At 44.1% G+C, this 15,610-nt stretch overlaps 1 protein-coding gene across 1 annotated transcript; it reads right to left on the minus strand.

Annotated features, from left to right (window-relative positions):
• Positions 1–2,785: 2,785 nt before the first annotated feature.
• Positions 2,786–8,268, minus strand: LOC113568407 (uncharacterized protein C1orf87). The gene is made up of 6 exons (XM_035521757.1): positions 8,123–8,268; positions 7,357–7,456; positions 6,867–7,109; positions 6,038–6,106; positions 5,535–5,628; positions 2,786–3,482 (listed from the first exon to the last, which is right to left on the minus strand). Exons 1-6 carry the CDS (start codon positions 8,266–8,268, stop codon positions 3,322–3,324), a joined length of 813 nt encoding a protein of 270 aa, XP_035377650.1. The 3' UTR covers positions 2,786–3,321.
• Between the last annotated feature and the right edge of the window lie 7,342 nt (positions 8,269–15,610).

Consider the following 15,610-nt stretch of genomic DNA (forward strand, 5'->3'; position numbering starts at 1 on the left):
AATCTGTCAACAGGTTCTTGGCTAAAATATCCTGGCATGGCTCAAATTCAATATGTCATGCAGCTTAGTAAATGCCCTTCAACCACAAGCCACAAAAGAGCCCCAAAGAATCAACAGACCGCTATATTTTACGTTTACGGCATCTGACAGACAATCTTCTCGCGACTTACAAAAGTTATGCAGGGTTTTGTCACCAAACACAGCACTGGTGTACTCAACCAAAAAGTTCAGTTTTGGACTCACCTGAGCACAGGGCAGAAGTTCAGACACTGGCATCATGGAGGCTGCTTCTAAGAACGGACTGTTAACCTGATCATCCCAGAGAGTATGCTAATCTGTGCAGTTCTGAAGATGCATGCTTTCTTTGCTTTCTTCACCATATTCCTCATCTTCCTCACGGTGTCAGTGGGAGTGCTTCCTCTTCCTGGCAAACTGTTCCAAACTTCTGAAGCGCCTGGCTTACTGCCCTGACTACACACAGTGGTGTTTGTTCACTGTATGTGTAGGTCTTTTTGTCTGTTAAGATCCTATTTCTCTTGTGATAAATTTGACCCTCAGTGACAGATGATAACAGGATTTTACATGCATGGAACCCAATATTAACACATTACACAAACAGGGACTGGTTAAAGAAAGCAATGCACTTCCTAGCAACTGAGATCAAATAAAAAACATAACTTTTTTTATAACTCAACACTTTGTTTAGTTTTATTTTCAATATTCTTTATAATCACCTAGTGGTTTTTACACTTATGTTTCTGCAAAAATATTTTTTCTCAAAAATAATCCCTTTAGAAAACAGTAAAAATCAGTATTTTCTTCAAATGTTCGAGCAAAATATTTAAATCATTCTTCCATTTATTATAATATGTTTTCGTCATTTTCAATGTTTCAATAATGCATAAACTGACAAGAAACAGGCCTAGCTGGATACGTCAGGGAATTAGAAACATCAGTAAAACACTCTGCCGGTGTTACTCTACCGGGGCTACTCTGTCGGTGCCAGCATGACAGCTATAGCCAGGCCTGTAGGATTGTAAACACTTTCACTAACAGAGGTCACACTCACATGCTATATTCTAGTTATTTACACAGGTCCTGTCAGGACAGAGGTCACACACATGCTATATTCTAGTTATTTACACAGGTCCTGTCAGGACAGAGGTCACACTCACATGCTATATTCTAGTTATTTACACAGGTCCTGTCAGGACAGAGGTCACACTCACATTCTATATTATAGTTATGTGAGTGTGACCTCTGTCCTGACAGGACCTGTGTAAATAACCAGAATATAGCATGTGAGTGTGACCTCTGTCCTGACAGGAGCTGTGTGGCAGTGTGGCAGGTGCAGCCACTCGAGGAGTGGTGCTTGCCATTGTATGACTATAGCATGTGAGTGTGACCTCTGTCCTGACAGGACCTGTGTAAATAACCAGAATATAGCATGTGAGTGTGACCTCTGTCCTGACAGGACCTGTGTAAATAACCAGAATATAGCATGTGAGTGTGACCTCTGTCCTGACAGGACCTGTGTAAATAACCAGAATATAGCATGTGAGTGTGACCTCTGTCCTGACAGGACCTGTGTAAATAACTAGAATATAGCATGTGAGTGTGACCTCTGTCCTGACAGGACCTGTGTAAATAACTAGAATATAGAATGTGTGTGACCTCTGTCCTGACAGGACCTGTGTAAATAACTAGAATATAGCATGTGAGTGTGACCTCTGTCCTGACAGGACCTGTGTAAATAACTAGAATATAGCATGTGAGTGTGACCTCTGTCCTGACAGGACCTGTGTAAATAACTAGAATATAGCATGTGAGTGTGACCTCTGTCCTGACAGGACCTGTGTAAATAACTAGAATATAGAATGTGAGTGTGACCTCTGTCCTGACAGGACCTGTGTAAATAACTAGAATATAGAATGTGAGTGTGACCTCTGTCCTGAAAGGACCTGTGTAAATAACTAGAATATAGCATGTGTGTGACCTCTGTCCTGACAGGACCTGTGTAAATAACTAGAATATAGTATGTGTGTGACCTCTGTCCTGACAGGACCTGTGTAAATAACTAGAATATAGCATGTGTGTGACCTCTGTCCTGACAGGACCTGTGTAAATAACTAGAATATAGCATGTGTGTGACCTCTGTCCTGACAGGACCTGTGTAAATAACTAGAATATAGCATGTGAGTGTGACCTCTGTCCTGACAGGACCTGTGTAAATAACTAGAATATAGCATGAGTGTGACCTCTGTCCTGACAGGACCTGTGTAAATAACTAGAATATAGCATGTGTGTGACCTCTGTCCTGACAGGAGCTGTGTGGCAGTGTGGCAGGTGCAGCCACTCGAGGAGTGGTGCTCGCCATTGTATGACACTCGGGGGGGGGGGGGGGGGGGGGGGGTTGGTCAGGTGGAAGGGAGGCAGGACATCTTTTCCATTTGGGCAGGAACTGATCCATGACATTGGGCTGAATCAACACTTCAGTCACACAAGTCTCCCTTCTTGGACCGGCCAGTTTATTCGATCAATTAATTCAGTTTTCGTGAGGCAATTTTTCATGCATATTTTCACGTCACTTGTAATGCGCTCTTTGTAATTTTACTCTTCTTTTATTTTCCTGTCCACTATGAATTAGGCATCACAGACACACACACACACACACACAAACCCACATGCAAAACAGATACTAACACACACACAAACACACATGCAAAATAGATACTAACACACACACAAACAGACAGGCAAGCTTCTTGAGCTTCATCATACTAAACATTATTTGAATATTTTTTGAGCCAAAGTTTTCCCTAGGCTCATTTTAAAACAAATATCACATCACAATATTCAAATTTTAATATGACTAGATCAGAATAATTTGTTTATTCACCAGCCCCATCAGGACAGACAAGCGGTCTAGAGTGTTCCATGCTCTCCCACTACCCAATCACATTACAGCGAGAGGTATGGAGTGTTCCACGCTCTCCCACCACCCAATCACATTACAGCGAACAGTCTGGAGTGTTCCACTCTATCCCACCACCCAATCACATTACAGCAAGAGGTCTGAAGCGTTCCATTCACTCCCACCACTCAATCAAATTACAGCGAACATTCTGGAGTGTGAATTTCCAACTAAATATTTCACCTAAATATTTCACATATCAGTAATGATAGTGCACTGAAATGATCTGACATTCTGACCACAAAGGACAGTTTTAGAGTCATTGCTTGAGGCTAAAGTCACCACTATCAGTTGAGGAAGCTGATCCCAGACCAGCTCCGTCCCTCACACTGTGAATCCAGGCCGGGTCATCTGTTCTTCAGAAGCAGAAGGGCGGTGGCCAGGTGAACTCTGCCCCCTAGCTGAGCCTTTCTGATGACCTCATTAACCCTGAGAGGACTCAGGCCCAGGTCGAAGGTCAGGTTATAGCTCTCAATCAGGCATTGGGCTTGCTCCTTTTCAATACATCCTAAAACAAGCGGCACGTTTTAGGATGACCTGTAAAAGGTGATATCCAGCCAGTGCGCTTTCTGACACATCAACAGAGCTGCCTGGAATTAGTCATCTGTGCGCTGCTTAAGCTCAAACAGCAAAGACAGTTTCAGGATGTCCCTGCATATCGCAGCCAGCCCAGAATCATATCCTAGCAAACTAAGTAAATAATAAATGAAGAAAAGGGTCATTTATTCCATTTGCACACCAAGGGACCAGTCATATGCACAGAATTTAGGAAGTGCTGTAACTCTTAGGTGATATTTTAGTGGAGTAACAGTAAAGGCTTTTCACATCATGAAGGGATCTCTTACTGTACTGTATAGTATTTACCACACTCTCACTATACTTTACAGTATGAGTGTTTACCACACTTTCACTATACATTACAGTATGGCTGTTTACCAAAATCTCACTATACTTTACAGTATGGCTGTTTACCACACTTTCACTATACTTTCCAGAATGGTGTGTACCACTCTCGCACAATACTTTACAGTACTTGTGTGTACCACTCTCTCACTATACAGTATTTGTGTTTACCACACTCTCAGTGTACTGTACAGTATTTGTGTTTACCACACTCTCATTGTATTGTATAGTATGGTGTGTACCACACTCCCACTATACTTTACAGTATTTGTGTGTACCACACTCTCACTATACTTTACAGTATGGTGTGTACCACACTCTCACTATACTTTACAGTATGGTGTGTATGACTCTCTCACTGTACTTTACAGTATTTGGGTTTACCACACTCAGTCTATTGTACATTATGGTGTTTACCACACTCTCATTGTACTGTACAGTATGGGTGTTTACCACACTCTCACTATGCTCCAAAGTATGGTTTTTACCACACTCCCACTATACTTTACAGTATGGTGTTTACCAAACTCTCACTATACTTTACAGTATGGTGTGTATCACTCTCTCACTATACAGTATTTGTGTTTACCATACTCTCGGTGTACTGTACAGTATAGGTGTTTACCACACTCACTATACTTTACAGTATGGGTGTTTACCGCATTCTCACTGTACAGTATGGTGTTTACCAAACTCTCATTGTACTGTACAGTATGGTGTGTACCACACTCCCACTATACTTTACAGTATGATATTTATCACTCTCACTATACAGTATGGGTGTTTACCACACTCTCACCGCACTCTCACTGTACAGTATGGTGTTTACCACACTCATTGTACTGTACAGTTTGGGTGTTTACCACACTCTCACTGTACTGTACAGTTTGGGTGTTTACCACACTCTCACTGTACTGTACAGTAGGTTTGTTTACCACACTCTCACTATATTTTACAGTATGGTGTTTGCCACACTCTCAATATACTCTATAGTATGGGTGTTTACCATACTCTCTCTATACTATACAGTATGGGTGTTTACCACACGCTCACTATATTTTACAGTATGGTGTTTACCACAGTCTCACTGTACTGTACAGTTTGGGTGTTTACCACACTATCACTGTACTGTACAGTTTGGGTGTTTACCACACTCTCACAATACTATACAGTATGGGTGTTTTCCACACTATCACTGTACTGTACAGTTTGGGTGTTTACCACACTCTCACTATACTATACAGTATGGGTGTTTTCCACACTATCACTGTACTGTACAGTTTGGGTGTTTACCACACTATCACTGTACTGTACAGTTTGGGTGTTTACCATACTCTCACTATACTATACAGTATGGGTGTTTTCCACACTATCACTGTACTGTACAGTTTGGGTGTTTACCAAACTCTCACTATACTATACAGTATGGTGCTTTCCACAATCTCACTGTACTGTACAATTTGGGTGTTTACTACACTTTCTGAGCTTATTCTGAGGTAGCCAAGACTTGGCTATCTGGCTGATTTTTGGACTAGGACTTAAAATATCCTGAAAAAGCATATAAAACCCTTCATCTAAAACCCTGCATCTTGCATTGAAAACCTTTTCTTTGATCTGTTTGGGGACCACATACCAGAGTTATGGTCTCACCCCTTACCTGTATTCCGGCTGTCACACATATGCAAGGCGCTTTCCAGTTTCTGGAACCTTTGAGGCCAAGTCTCTGTTTCACTGGGGGCCACATAGATCTCCTAAGAGGGGGGGCAGGGGGCAGTGATACAGAGCATCAGGGATCAGCCTCCCTGAAGCGCCAGATGGCCACAGTCCAGCACAGCTTTAAGTGTTTTTCCTGCGTTAACACACCTCGTTCACAGCTTTAAGTGTTTTTTCCGGTGTTAACACACCTTGTTCATCTCATCATTTAAGTAGAATCAGGGGTATTTTTTTCTTTTCTTTTCACCATAAAACATGTTGGCAAAACTCATATTAATTATCTTCTACAAGCCACTTCCAAGTTGCCTTCAATGGAATTCAGAACCACATGTGCTTGCACAAGTTAATGTTTGCAAGTCATGCGCTAATCAAGTATCAAAATGTATTTGCCCTTCGATTAAATCATGTGAGGTTATCTGATGACCTGATATCAAGTGGGTGACCTACCTCAATGCTCTGAGCCACCTGACCTGGAAGCAGACTCTGTATAAACTGCAGCAATTTCTCGTACAGCACCTGCGGGGTGAGATGCTAGGGGATAAGTGTGGACTTCAGCCATAAGTTTGGACATCATCCAAGATGCTAGGAGATAAATGTGGACTTCATCTAAGACACTAGTGTATAAGTGTGGACTTTATCTAAGACGCTAGTGGATAAGTGTGGACTTCATCTAAGACGCTAGTGGATAAGTGTGGACTTCATCTAAGACGCTAGTGGATAAGTGTGGACTTCATCTAAGACGCTAGTGGATAAGTGTGGACTTCATCTAAGACGCTAGTGGATAAGTGTGGACTTCATCTAAGACGCTAGTGAATAAGTGTGGACTTCATCTAAGACACTAGTGAATAAGTGTGGACTTCAGCCGTAAGCGTGGATATCCATGCCATCTGCTGGTTGACCCTAAATCATGCCCAAGTATCTACTCTCTCGCCTCTCCACCCTGGAGTATAACACAGGTGGACTGCCACAAGCCGTTGTATCTTTTTCACCGATACCTTGCACACACACAGTGCATAGCACTGTGCAACGCAGTCTCTGTTTCTTCATAACAATATAAATAACACATGACTGTGATATGTGAAAGGTGACATATTGATATTTGCGTTGCAAGCGGCATTGCAGAGATATCACTGCATAAATGGAGCCTTCTTGCTTTGTAGGGTTGAGCTTAAGTGTAGTGCGAGATGCTGAGAAGTGGAGAGCTCTGAGTGTCCAGCAGAGGGAGCTAGTGTGCGGGCAAGACTCGCAGCTGAACAGGTGTAGCACTGCTGCATACCTGCTCTGGGTGCGCCGAGCAGGAAAAGGTGTGCAGGAGAGAGGCCATCGTGGGCAGCTTGAGAGGCACCTGTCGTCTGAGGAACAAGTACGTCAGCTCTGATTGGTGGATGGTGCCCATGTGGGAGGGGTCAAGAGGTGCGAATTCTTCGTCTATGTTTTCTAATGTGTGGGGCTTCCAGCCCTTCAGCTCCGCTGATGCCTGTAAGATGAGCCAGTCCTCCACACGGACATCCTGACCTTCCTGAAAAAGTGAATCATTTCATGTCATAGGAACTACGATATGAATCATAGGAACTATGGAGAGACTGATTCATACAGAGAATAATTTAAAAGAAATATATCATTTAAGACATGTAAATGTGAAGTTTCCTCATGGTTCACTGTTCTGGTACATTAACTGCAGGTTAGGGAAACTGAATCTATGAAACACTTTGAAGTGGTCAGCATGATAAAAGAGGAGGGGAACGGTGTGAGGAGACTGCACAAACCTGGAGCTCCCGCCCTGTGACCTGCGGCTGGGGCTGCACTGCTTTAGTGTAGTTACCAGCTGGACTCCTGCGGTGACGGTAGGACTGGGAGCCATCTCCACTGGGAGCAGTTACGCACAGTCTGTCTGGGACCTGCAGGAGGAAGCAAAGTGTGTTCCAGTTTTCTCAGTGCTGCATACGAAAGACTCGAAGGTGTGTCCTGCTTCTCGCCAGCGCAGGGCAGAGAGCAGGACACACTTGGCTGGTGCTACCGTGGAGAGCTCCTGCAGTATTAAAAGGTGTTCTTTTTGCTTGCTGGTGTCAATACTGCTCAAATGTATTTTGAACTGTTTTTGTTTTCCTTTCTTTCTCTCTTATTAAAACACTTCTTGGCTATTTGAAAGGGTTACAGAAAAGCAGCAGCCAGTTAAGTATCTGAGCGGCCCGAGTGCTACGTTTATTCAGCATTTCAGCTCCACATGGGGACAGCCGTCGGTGCTGTTTCAAGACCATGGACAGTGTCCCAGTGCTGTTTCCAAGGTCAGGAGAACTCTAGAACTGGAAATGTCAAGCATGTGTCACACTGGGTTTTCCGCTTCATCCTACCAAGATGTAAAAATACGTAAAACATCGACACACTAACAATACTAATTATAAATATATAGCACTTTGCTTGCACAGCTGATCAAGGGCCTCTGTCCAAAACATTGTTTCTCTCCGGTGCAAATTGTCACATTAATTTCGCGTACAAAAACACACTAACCGACAGCTTAGCGCGCGTGAATACCTGTACACCGGCGCCCTGCGCGTGGTCGCCGGGTTTCGGCAGCGCACCTTCAGTCCTATGAAGAGGTGCCGCATTCTGTCCAACAGCAGCCTGAATTCTGAAAAGCGCAACCAGACTTTTACTGTAGCGACCGACACTGCAGACATTGTCCGGCACATGTTTTCCTGTCCAGTATGGATTCTTTCATATGTATATATTATAAGTAATTATATTATTATTCAACATAAAATTTCTGCAAAACTCTAGAATATTCTAACAATAACTTGAAAACAAACATCCATGAAGGAAACTTATTGCACTGTAGGCCTAGTGTACAACTACAAACACACACATGCCTGTTCGGATCAATGAAGTGTTTAATTTGTTTTCCGCCAACAATCTTCACGACCATGTGAGGCATAGCGCTCCTCCCTGCAGAACGGCTCATATCCGTCACGCTGGCGCGGGCCGCGTGCAAGCAAGGATTCCCTGCTAACAGAAAGAGCGGCATCGCGCGCAGAGGTGCACTGTTTTGTGCGCCTGGCTAATGGCAGAGTAGGCCGTATAATATCCGAAATCATCTTAATCTGAGTAGAACAGTTATTTTTGCAGCAAAACGAAAGAAAGCGTAATACAGCTTCTGAATGGCGGTAATAAATGTTCAGGGTATTCAGAAGGGAGAGAAAACTGCCCAAGACTAATTACTCACCTCTCCGTTAGCGCCGAATTTTCACGCTTCACGCGCAACAGTTGGCCTATTCAAAGCTCAGATTCATGAATATTATATAATGCTTCTGCAGTGAAACGAAGAGACCGCTCCGCAAAGCTAAGCGGTCTGCAGTGTCTGCAGACCGCAAAGCTGAGCGCGCCCCGTGCGTCCCCGCAGGTGTTCCCCGGGTCACCATGGTTACCTGTACCGCCCTTCCCCGCGTGCTTAGATTGAAAAGACTGCTCGAAGTGCACGTGTGAAGCTAGAAGCTAGCGAGAAGTACCGATAGTTACTGCAAACATCAAACGGCTTTAATAATACAGGATTGAATCAGATTTAATATAGGATTGAATAAGATTACCGTGAGCAGTCCGGTTCAGGTGGATTCGAAATAAATTGCATTCCCACTCAGACCTTGGAGAAATTGGGAAAATGGCATTACTGCCTTGGTCCAGGCTTGATCTGGTTAAGAAGTGCGACTGAGACCCTGTTACTAATTTACATAAGGAAAATTTCAGATTGTTAAAGCAACCAGTCCTTTTTAAAATATCTAAATCAGGTGAATAAGATGTGTTTAAGAGAAATTATGTGCAATCAAAACAATTGCTCTGTATTTTAAATGCTTGTTTTACCAAACTGGTCAAAACAGCTATAGCCTACTGATGCAAACAAGGCAGAACTCAGTCCAGTACTATTGAATAGTTATGTTTATAATAATGACAATGATATTCTAATTAGACCAATTTAATGAATATCGCCTGGATTTGTTGAGCCTGAAAATGTGAACTTTAGAAAGATGCATTTCCCTGGAGATCCTCTATAGCTCCTTAATATCTGGGATCGACTGTGGTCTGTGTCTGTAGGCGAAAGAGATTTGATAACTGACCTTTCACGCATCACTGATCAGAAGGCGAGGTCAGTAATAGGCTTTATGTTTAATATGTCCACATACTGGTCTGGTATGATCAGGACAGACATTAAGACTGGACCAGATAAGTCCCCGACTCAAGGACTTTTAGTGGAGAATTCCCACTAACTTTATTTAGAAGAACCCCTTTAAATGAAGCGTCTTGTCTGTAAAAACCACTGGGACGGAGACTAGTATCATATTCGCGTTTTCCCATGTGTAAAATGTGATTAAGACTACACATGATCATGACTTCACATCATTCCTTTTGGTCTGCTCACGAACGCTTGTTTTATCAAATCGACGGTAGATGGCGCACTATCGCACTGCAGCATTTCAGTCATAGAGCCGAAAACTGAATCCTACTTAAAACATATCTCTACTTTTATAAGCTATTATAATATAAATAACATAAATGCAATCTTATACAGCCATTGACTGCGTTTGGTCCACCATCCACAATTCTGATGTTTCTAACGACAGTTATCTAAGGCACCACAGTAGAGAGAGAGAGAGAGAGAGAGAGAGAGAGAGCGAGAGAGAGAGAACAGTGGGGGGTCATGTAAGCCTTCTCTCCGTAAGAATAAAGGAATACATAAATAATATATTTGGGTAGGCAGTAGGTGAATTAGCCCATGGCTGTTTCATGATGGCTGCGCAAAAATTTAACAACAGCCATCACTACCCATCACTGTTAATTGAATTTAGATTTTAATAGAAAGCCTCTACATGACAACAAACACCTGACAATAAGATGAGTGAGGATGGATACCAGGAGAAACATAAGCAAAGCAATTACGCGAGCACAACCTCCTGCTGATTCCCTGAAGGTCACGTTCCTCTGAGACGATGCACGGGGCCCACGTGAGACTGAGGGCTGACTGCAGCTGCCTTACCGCTCTGCACACACGAAAAGAAAACTGACCTAACCAATACTGACCTAATGAGCGGCCAGTGTGCCTCGGGCTTATCTTTCTGTTTGATTTGTGCAAATTAAAGCGTGAAAGTGGATCTAAATGAATGCAGAAATAACAGCTCACTCTGGGGCCCATCGTCAGTCGAAGTGCACCTCACACACCCCTCACTGAGCACAAACAGTTACGTCTGTCGTAGCACTGAACGCGCACAAGAATCGCTTCCATGTCCTCTGATCATAAAACTATTTGGTCTTCATTAGTGTAGTCACTTCTCATCGTTTCATTTTGTACTCCTTCTAAGTTTAGATTACTGCTATTTGGTGGATTTCGGATAAAAGTATATATTCTCTGGGCTCTGACGCAGTCTCTGCGTTTCCTGGAGTGTCCGTGCCTCTTACAGTACACAACTATTCTTATGTCGCATTGTCACGGTGTCAACAGGTCAAGTGGTAGGCTGAAGGTGGTTAACCACGTGACCGCAAACACGTAGGCCTGCAGCAGCAACTAAGGTGGAATTTTATGTAGTGTGGCATTTCATTTGGAGTGCGGTATTTACGCACCAATAAACAAGTAGGTCTTGTGCTGCCGTTTATCCTAGTTAGCAGGCATGTTTGCGTTTTTCTGTACTGCAGCAGTCTGAGAGACAGGCGGAAGTGCGTGCTTTGCCCAGGGGACTGGTTTGTTATGTAGAGTTTGTTATGTAGCAGGCCAGGGGCAAAGGCTAATAAGGTCCTCATGGATGAAAGTAGAGATAAAGGGATAGAGAGGTAGAGAGATAGAGGGATAGAGAGGTAGAGAGATATAGAGAGGTAGAGGGATAGAAGAAATAGAGAGAGATAGAGAGATAGAGAGATAGAGAGATAGGACCAAAAGATCCTCTGCTGTGAGACTGCGTGACACACATTAAGGGCTAACATCCTGACATCCTAACATCCTGACATCCTGACATTGTAACATCCTAACATCCTAACATCCTGACATCCTGACATTGTAACATCCTAACATCCTAACATTGTAACATCCTAACATCATGACATCCTGACATTGTAACATCCTAACATCCTGACATCGTAACATCGTGACATCCTGACATCCTAACATCGTAACATCCTGACATCGTAACATCCTGACATCCTAAGATCATAACATCCTGGCATCCTAACATCCCAACAGTTTCTCTTAGTCACTTTGGTGCATTTCTCAGATCAGAATTGAAATTCTCAAAACTATTTGTTCCACCTCCACGTCATCGAGTCACTTGTGCACACAGAAGCCATTTCTCTCTCTTCTGAATAAACAGCAAATTCTTTGGAACTTTCTTGAAAGTCATAATGTATAATTGATGTTTCTTATATTATCAAGTGTCATGTTGATCAGAATGTGTTATACTGGTTCTTTACTGGATAGTCTTAACCCTCAAAACATCTAGGAATTAATTAAATGCATAAGTCATCACAGTCAACCAGTGCACAGTATTCAACCAGTTATCTCAGTCACTGTCAACTGAGACACACACGCAGGCACACACGCACACGCACGCACACACGCACACACACACGCACGCACGCACGCACGCACACGCACACACACGCACGCACACACGCACGCACACGCGCACGCACGCGCACACGCACGCACACACGCAAGCACGCACGCACGCACACACACGCACACACATATCCACCTGCATGGAGAGAGTAGGGTGTCACAGTGATTGGGAGGAGAGGAAGAAGGGGGAGAGAGGACGAGAGGGAGAGAGAGAAGGAGGAGGGGGAGGAGAGAGGGAGAGAGAGAGTGAGAGAGAGAGAGAGAGAGAGAGAGAGAGATATATATACAGACTGAGATAGAGGGGGCTGTGGAGCAGAGAAAATGCAGCTTTCTCTGAGCCAGGTCCCCAGCTCTGACTGCTGCTGTCCAGCGTGGGTGTAGAGAAGCACGGCTGCAGGGCGGGGCCTTCCAGAGACACCTGCACGAGGAGCAGACGCTGACTCATCACGAGGAGCAGACAATGACTTATCACTATAAGACACTTCTGTTCAGGCAGAATGCTGCTGATCTCTCTGCGCCATATTGTGTCATTACATGAGTTACACTTTTCAGTGTTAGCCAGCCATGGACCAATGAGGTCAAGAACCTGCACATCTATACAGGAACAGCATAGACCTCCTATAACCAGACAATAACATCTAAACATCTAAACCATAAACCATAAGCTTTAAACCTATATCCATCAAATACAAAATCCAATAAGCACACAAATGATGAGAGCTATAAGGAGGCAGGGTTTACCAACACACGTGAGGAGGCGGGGTTTATTAACACACATATGAGGAGGCAGGGTTTACTAACACACATATTTCCTTCTCATTTTGTAGAACAGAAAATTGCTGGAGGCCTGAGATGCCATGTGGTCAGGGAGCATTGCAGGACCCCAACTATGAACCCCAGCTATGACCCCAACTATAAACCCCAGTTCTGACCCCAACTATAAACCCCAGCTATGACCCCAACCTTAAACCCCGGTTATGACCCCAACTATGAACCCCAGCTATGACCCCAACTATAAACCCCAGTTCTGACCCCAACTATAAACCCCAGCTATGACCCCAACCTTAAACCCCGGTTATGACCCCAACTATAAACCCCAGCTATGACCCCAACTATAAACCCCAACTATGACCCCAACCTTAAACCCCAGTTCTGACCCCAACCTTAAACCCCAGTTCTGACCCCAACTATAAACTCTAGCTATGACCCCAACATTAAACCCCAGTTCTAACCCCAACTATAAACCCCAGCTATGACCCCAACCTTAAACCCCAGTTCTGACCCCATCTATAAACCCCAGCTATGACCCCAACTATAAAGCCCAGTTCTGACCCCAACTATAAAGCCCAGCTATGACCCCAACTATAAATCCCAGTTCTGACCCCATCTATAAACCCCAGCTATGACCCCAACCTTAAACCCCAGTTCTGACCCCAACTATAAACCCTAGCTATGACCCCAAACTTAACCCCCAGTTCTGACCCCAACTATAAACACCAGCTATGACCCCAACCTTAAATCCTAGTTAATATCCCAACTATAAACCCCAGCTATGACCCCAACCTTAAACCCCAGTTCTGACCCCAACTATAAACCCCAGCTATGACCCCAACCTTAACCCCCAGTTCTGACCCCAACTATAAACACCAGCTATGACCCCAACCTTAAACCCTAGTTAATATCCCAACTATAAACCCCAGCTATGACCCCAACCTTAAACCCCAGTTCTGACCCCATCTATAAACCCCAGCTATGACCCCAAACTTAAACCCCAGTTCTGACCCCATCTATAAACCCCAGCTATGACCCCAACCTTAAACCGCAGTTCTGACCCCAACTATAAACCCGAGTTATGACCCCAACCTTAAACCCCAGTTATGACCCCAACTATAAACCCCAGTTATGACGCCAACTATAAACCCCAGCTATGACGCCAACTATAAACCCCAGCTATGACGCCAACTATAAACCCCAGTTATGACCCCAACCTTAAACCCCAGTTCTGATCCCAGGGCATCCTTTTTTTGGTACTTTTTTGTCTACCGTAGTTTCCTGCACTACAGTGTTATGTCTCCCAGCGGTAACACTCATGATTTTTGTCAGTTGAACTAACTCCTCAATCGTCCCCAGAGAAGTGTGAGCACGAGAATGCTGAGACAGACTCTTTGAGTCTTTGGTTCTATGACTCTTTGGCTGTTTGGCTGATATACTCTTAGTCATCCCCACTATATGTGGTTTTCCCATCAGCGTTTCATACTCAGGTTGCCCCAGTAACCCCCTGTGTGCTGTGCCAGTTAGTGAATGTTACTAAGCTGTTTTAACTGCATGAAAGTTTGTGTGTAGGACCAAGCTATCTGCACACTGCAGTGTTTGAGCAACATGATCTACTGAACAGATTTGTAATAATTTGCATGAACCAACTTGCATGCGAAATGTAGTTTAATGTTAAGGCTGCAGTTGGTTATGGTGTTTGAACCTTGTCCTTACATTTATCTGGAGTCCAGAAACTTTTTCATCTAACTGATTGGTACAGTTTTGTTTTTTGTTTTTTTCACACTGGTGTTTTCTGATGCTGTCACCCTGGCCCTTTCTGAATCCAGACAGTAATCCCCAGATTCTGAATAGATTTCAAAAATAGAAAGGACACAAAATGAAACATGTGTTCCAGCTCTTGCTAATTTCTCATAAAACTCCAGAGGAAGCATCAGTGAATACAGTTTGATAAGGAAGTAACATCCATCGTCTAGGCGACCAAGCGACTGTAGTTGACGTTCCCCTGTCACAGTGCTCCCATTTCCTCTCCTTATTACAACCACAGTGACACATGAATGTTTCTGAGGGCTTTGGTTAATCAGGCAGCTAATGAACAAGCAGAAAGTGTCATAGACACCCAGACAGGCAGGCAGGCAGGCAGACAGACAGACACCCAGAAAGGCAGACAGACAGAAAGACAGACATGCAGACAGGCAGATAGACAGACAGACAGGCAGGCAGACAGACAGAAAGACAGACATGCAGACAGGCAGATAGACAGACAGACAGGCAGGCAGACAGACAGAAAGACAGACATGCAGACAGGCAGATAGACAGACAGACAGGCAGGCAGGCAGACAGATCAGTCAGACCAGTCACACAGGCAGTCCGACAGACAGGACAGGCAGGCAGACATACACAATGGCCAGTCGGACAGACAGGCAGCCCAGTGAGGCCACTGACAGGCAGTCAGACAGACAGACCAGTCAGACCGGCAGGCAGAGAGACAGACGGACCAAGTGGTTAGACAGGCCACTGAGGAATAACTAATTCTCCTAGTGTGGAGCTGAATGAGGCTTGGTCCTGGCAGATAATGGATGCAGCAGCTATCTAAACACGCTCCCCACGACAGCTCCATCCCTCCGTCCAGATAAAAGCAGATGAATTACATAGAC

Source organism: Electrophorus electricus, chromosome 22, assembly GCF_013358815.1.
Source record: "Electrophorus electricus isolate fEleEle1 chromosome 22, fEleEle1.pri, whole genome shotgun sequence".
Lineage (NCBI taxonomy): Eukaryota > Metazoa > Chordata > Actinopteri > Gymnotiformes > Gymnotidae > Electrophorus > Electrophorus electricus.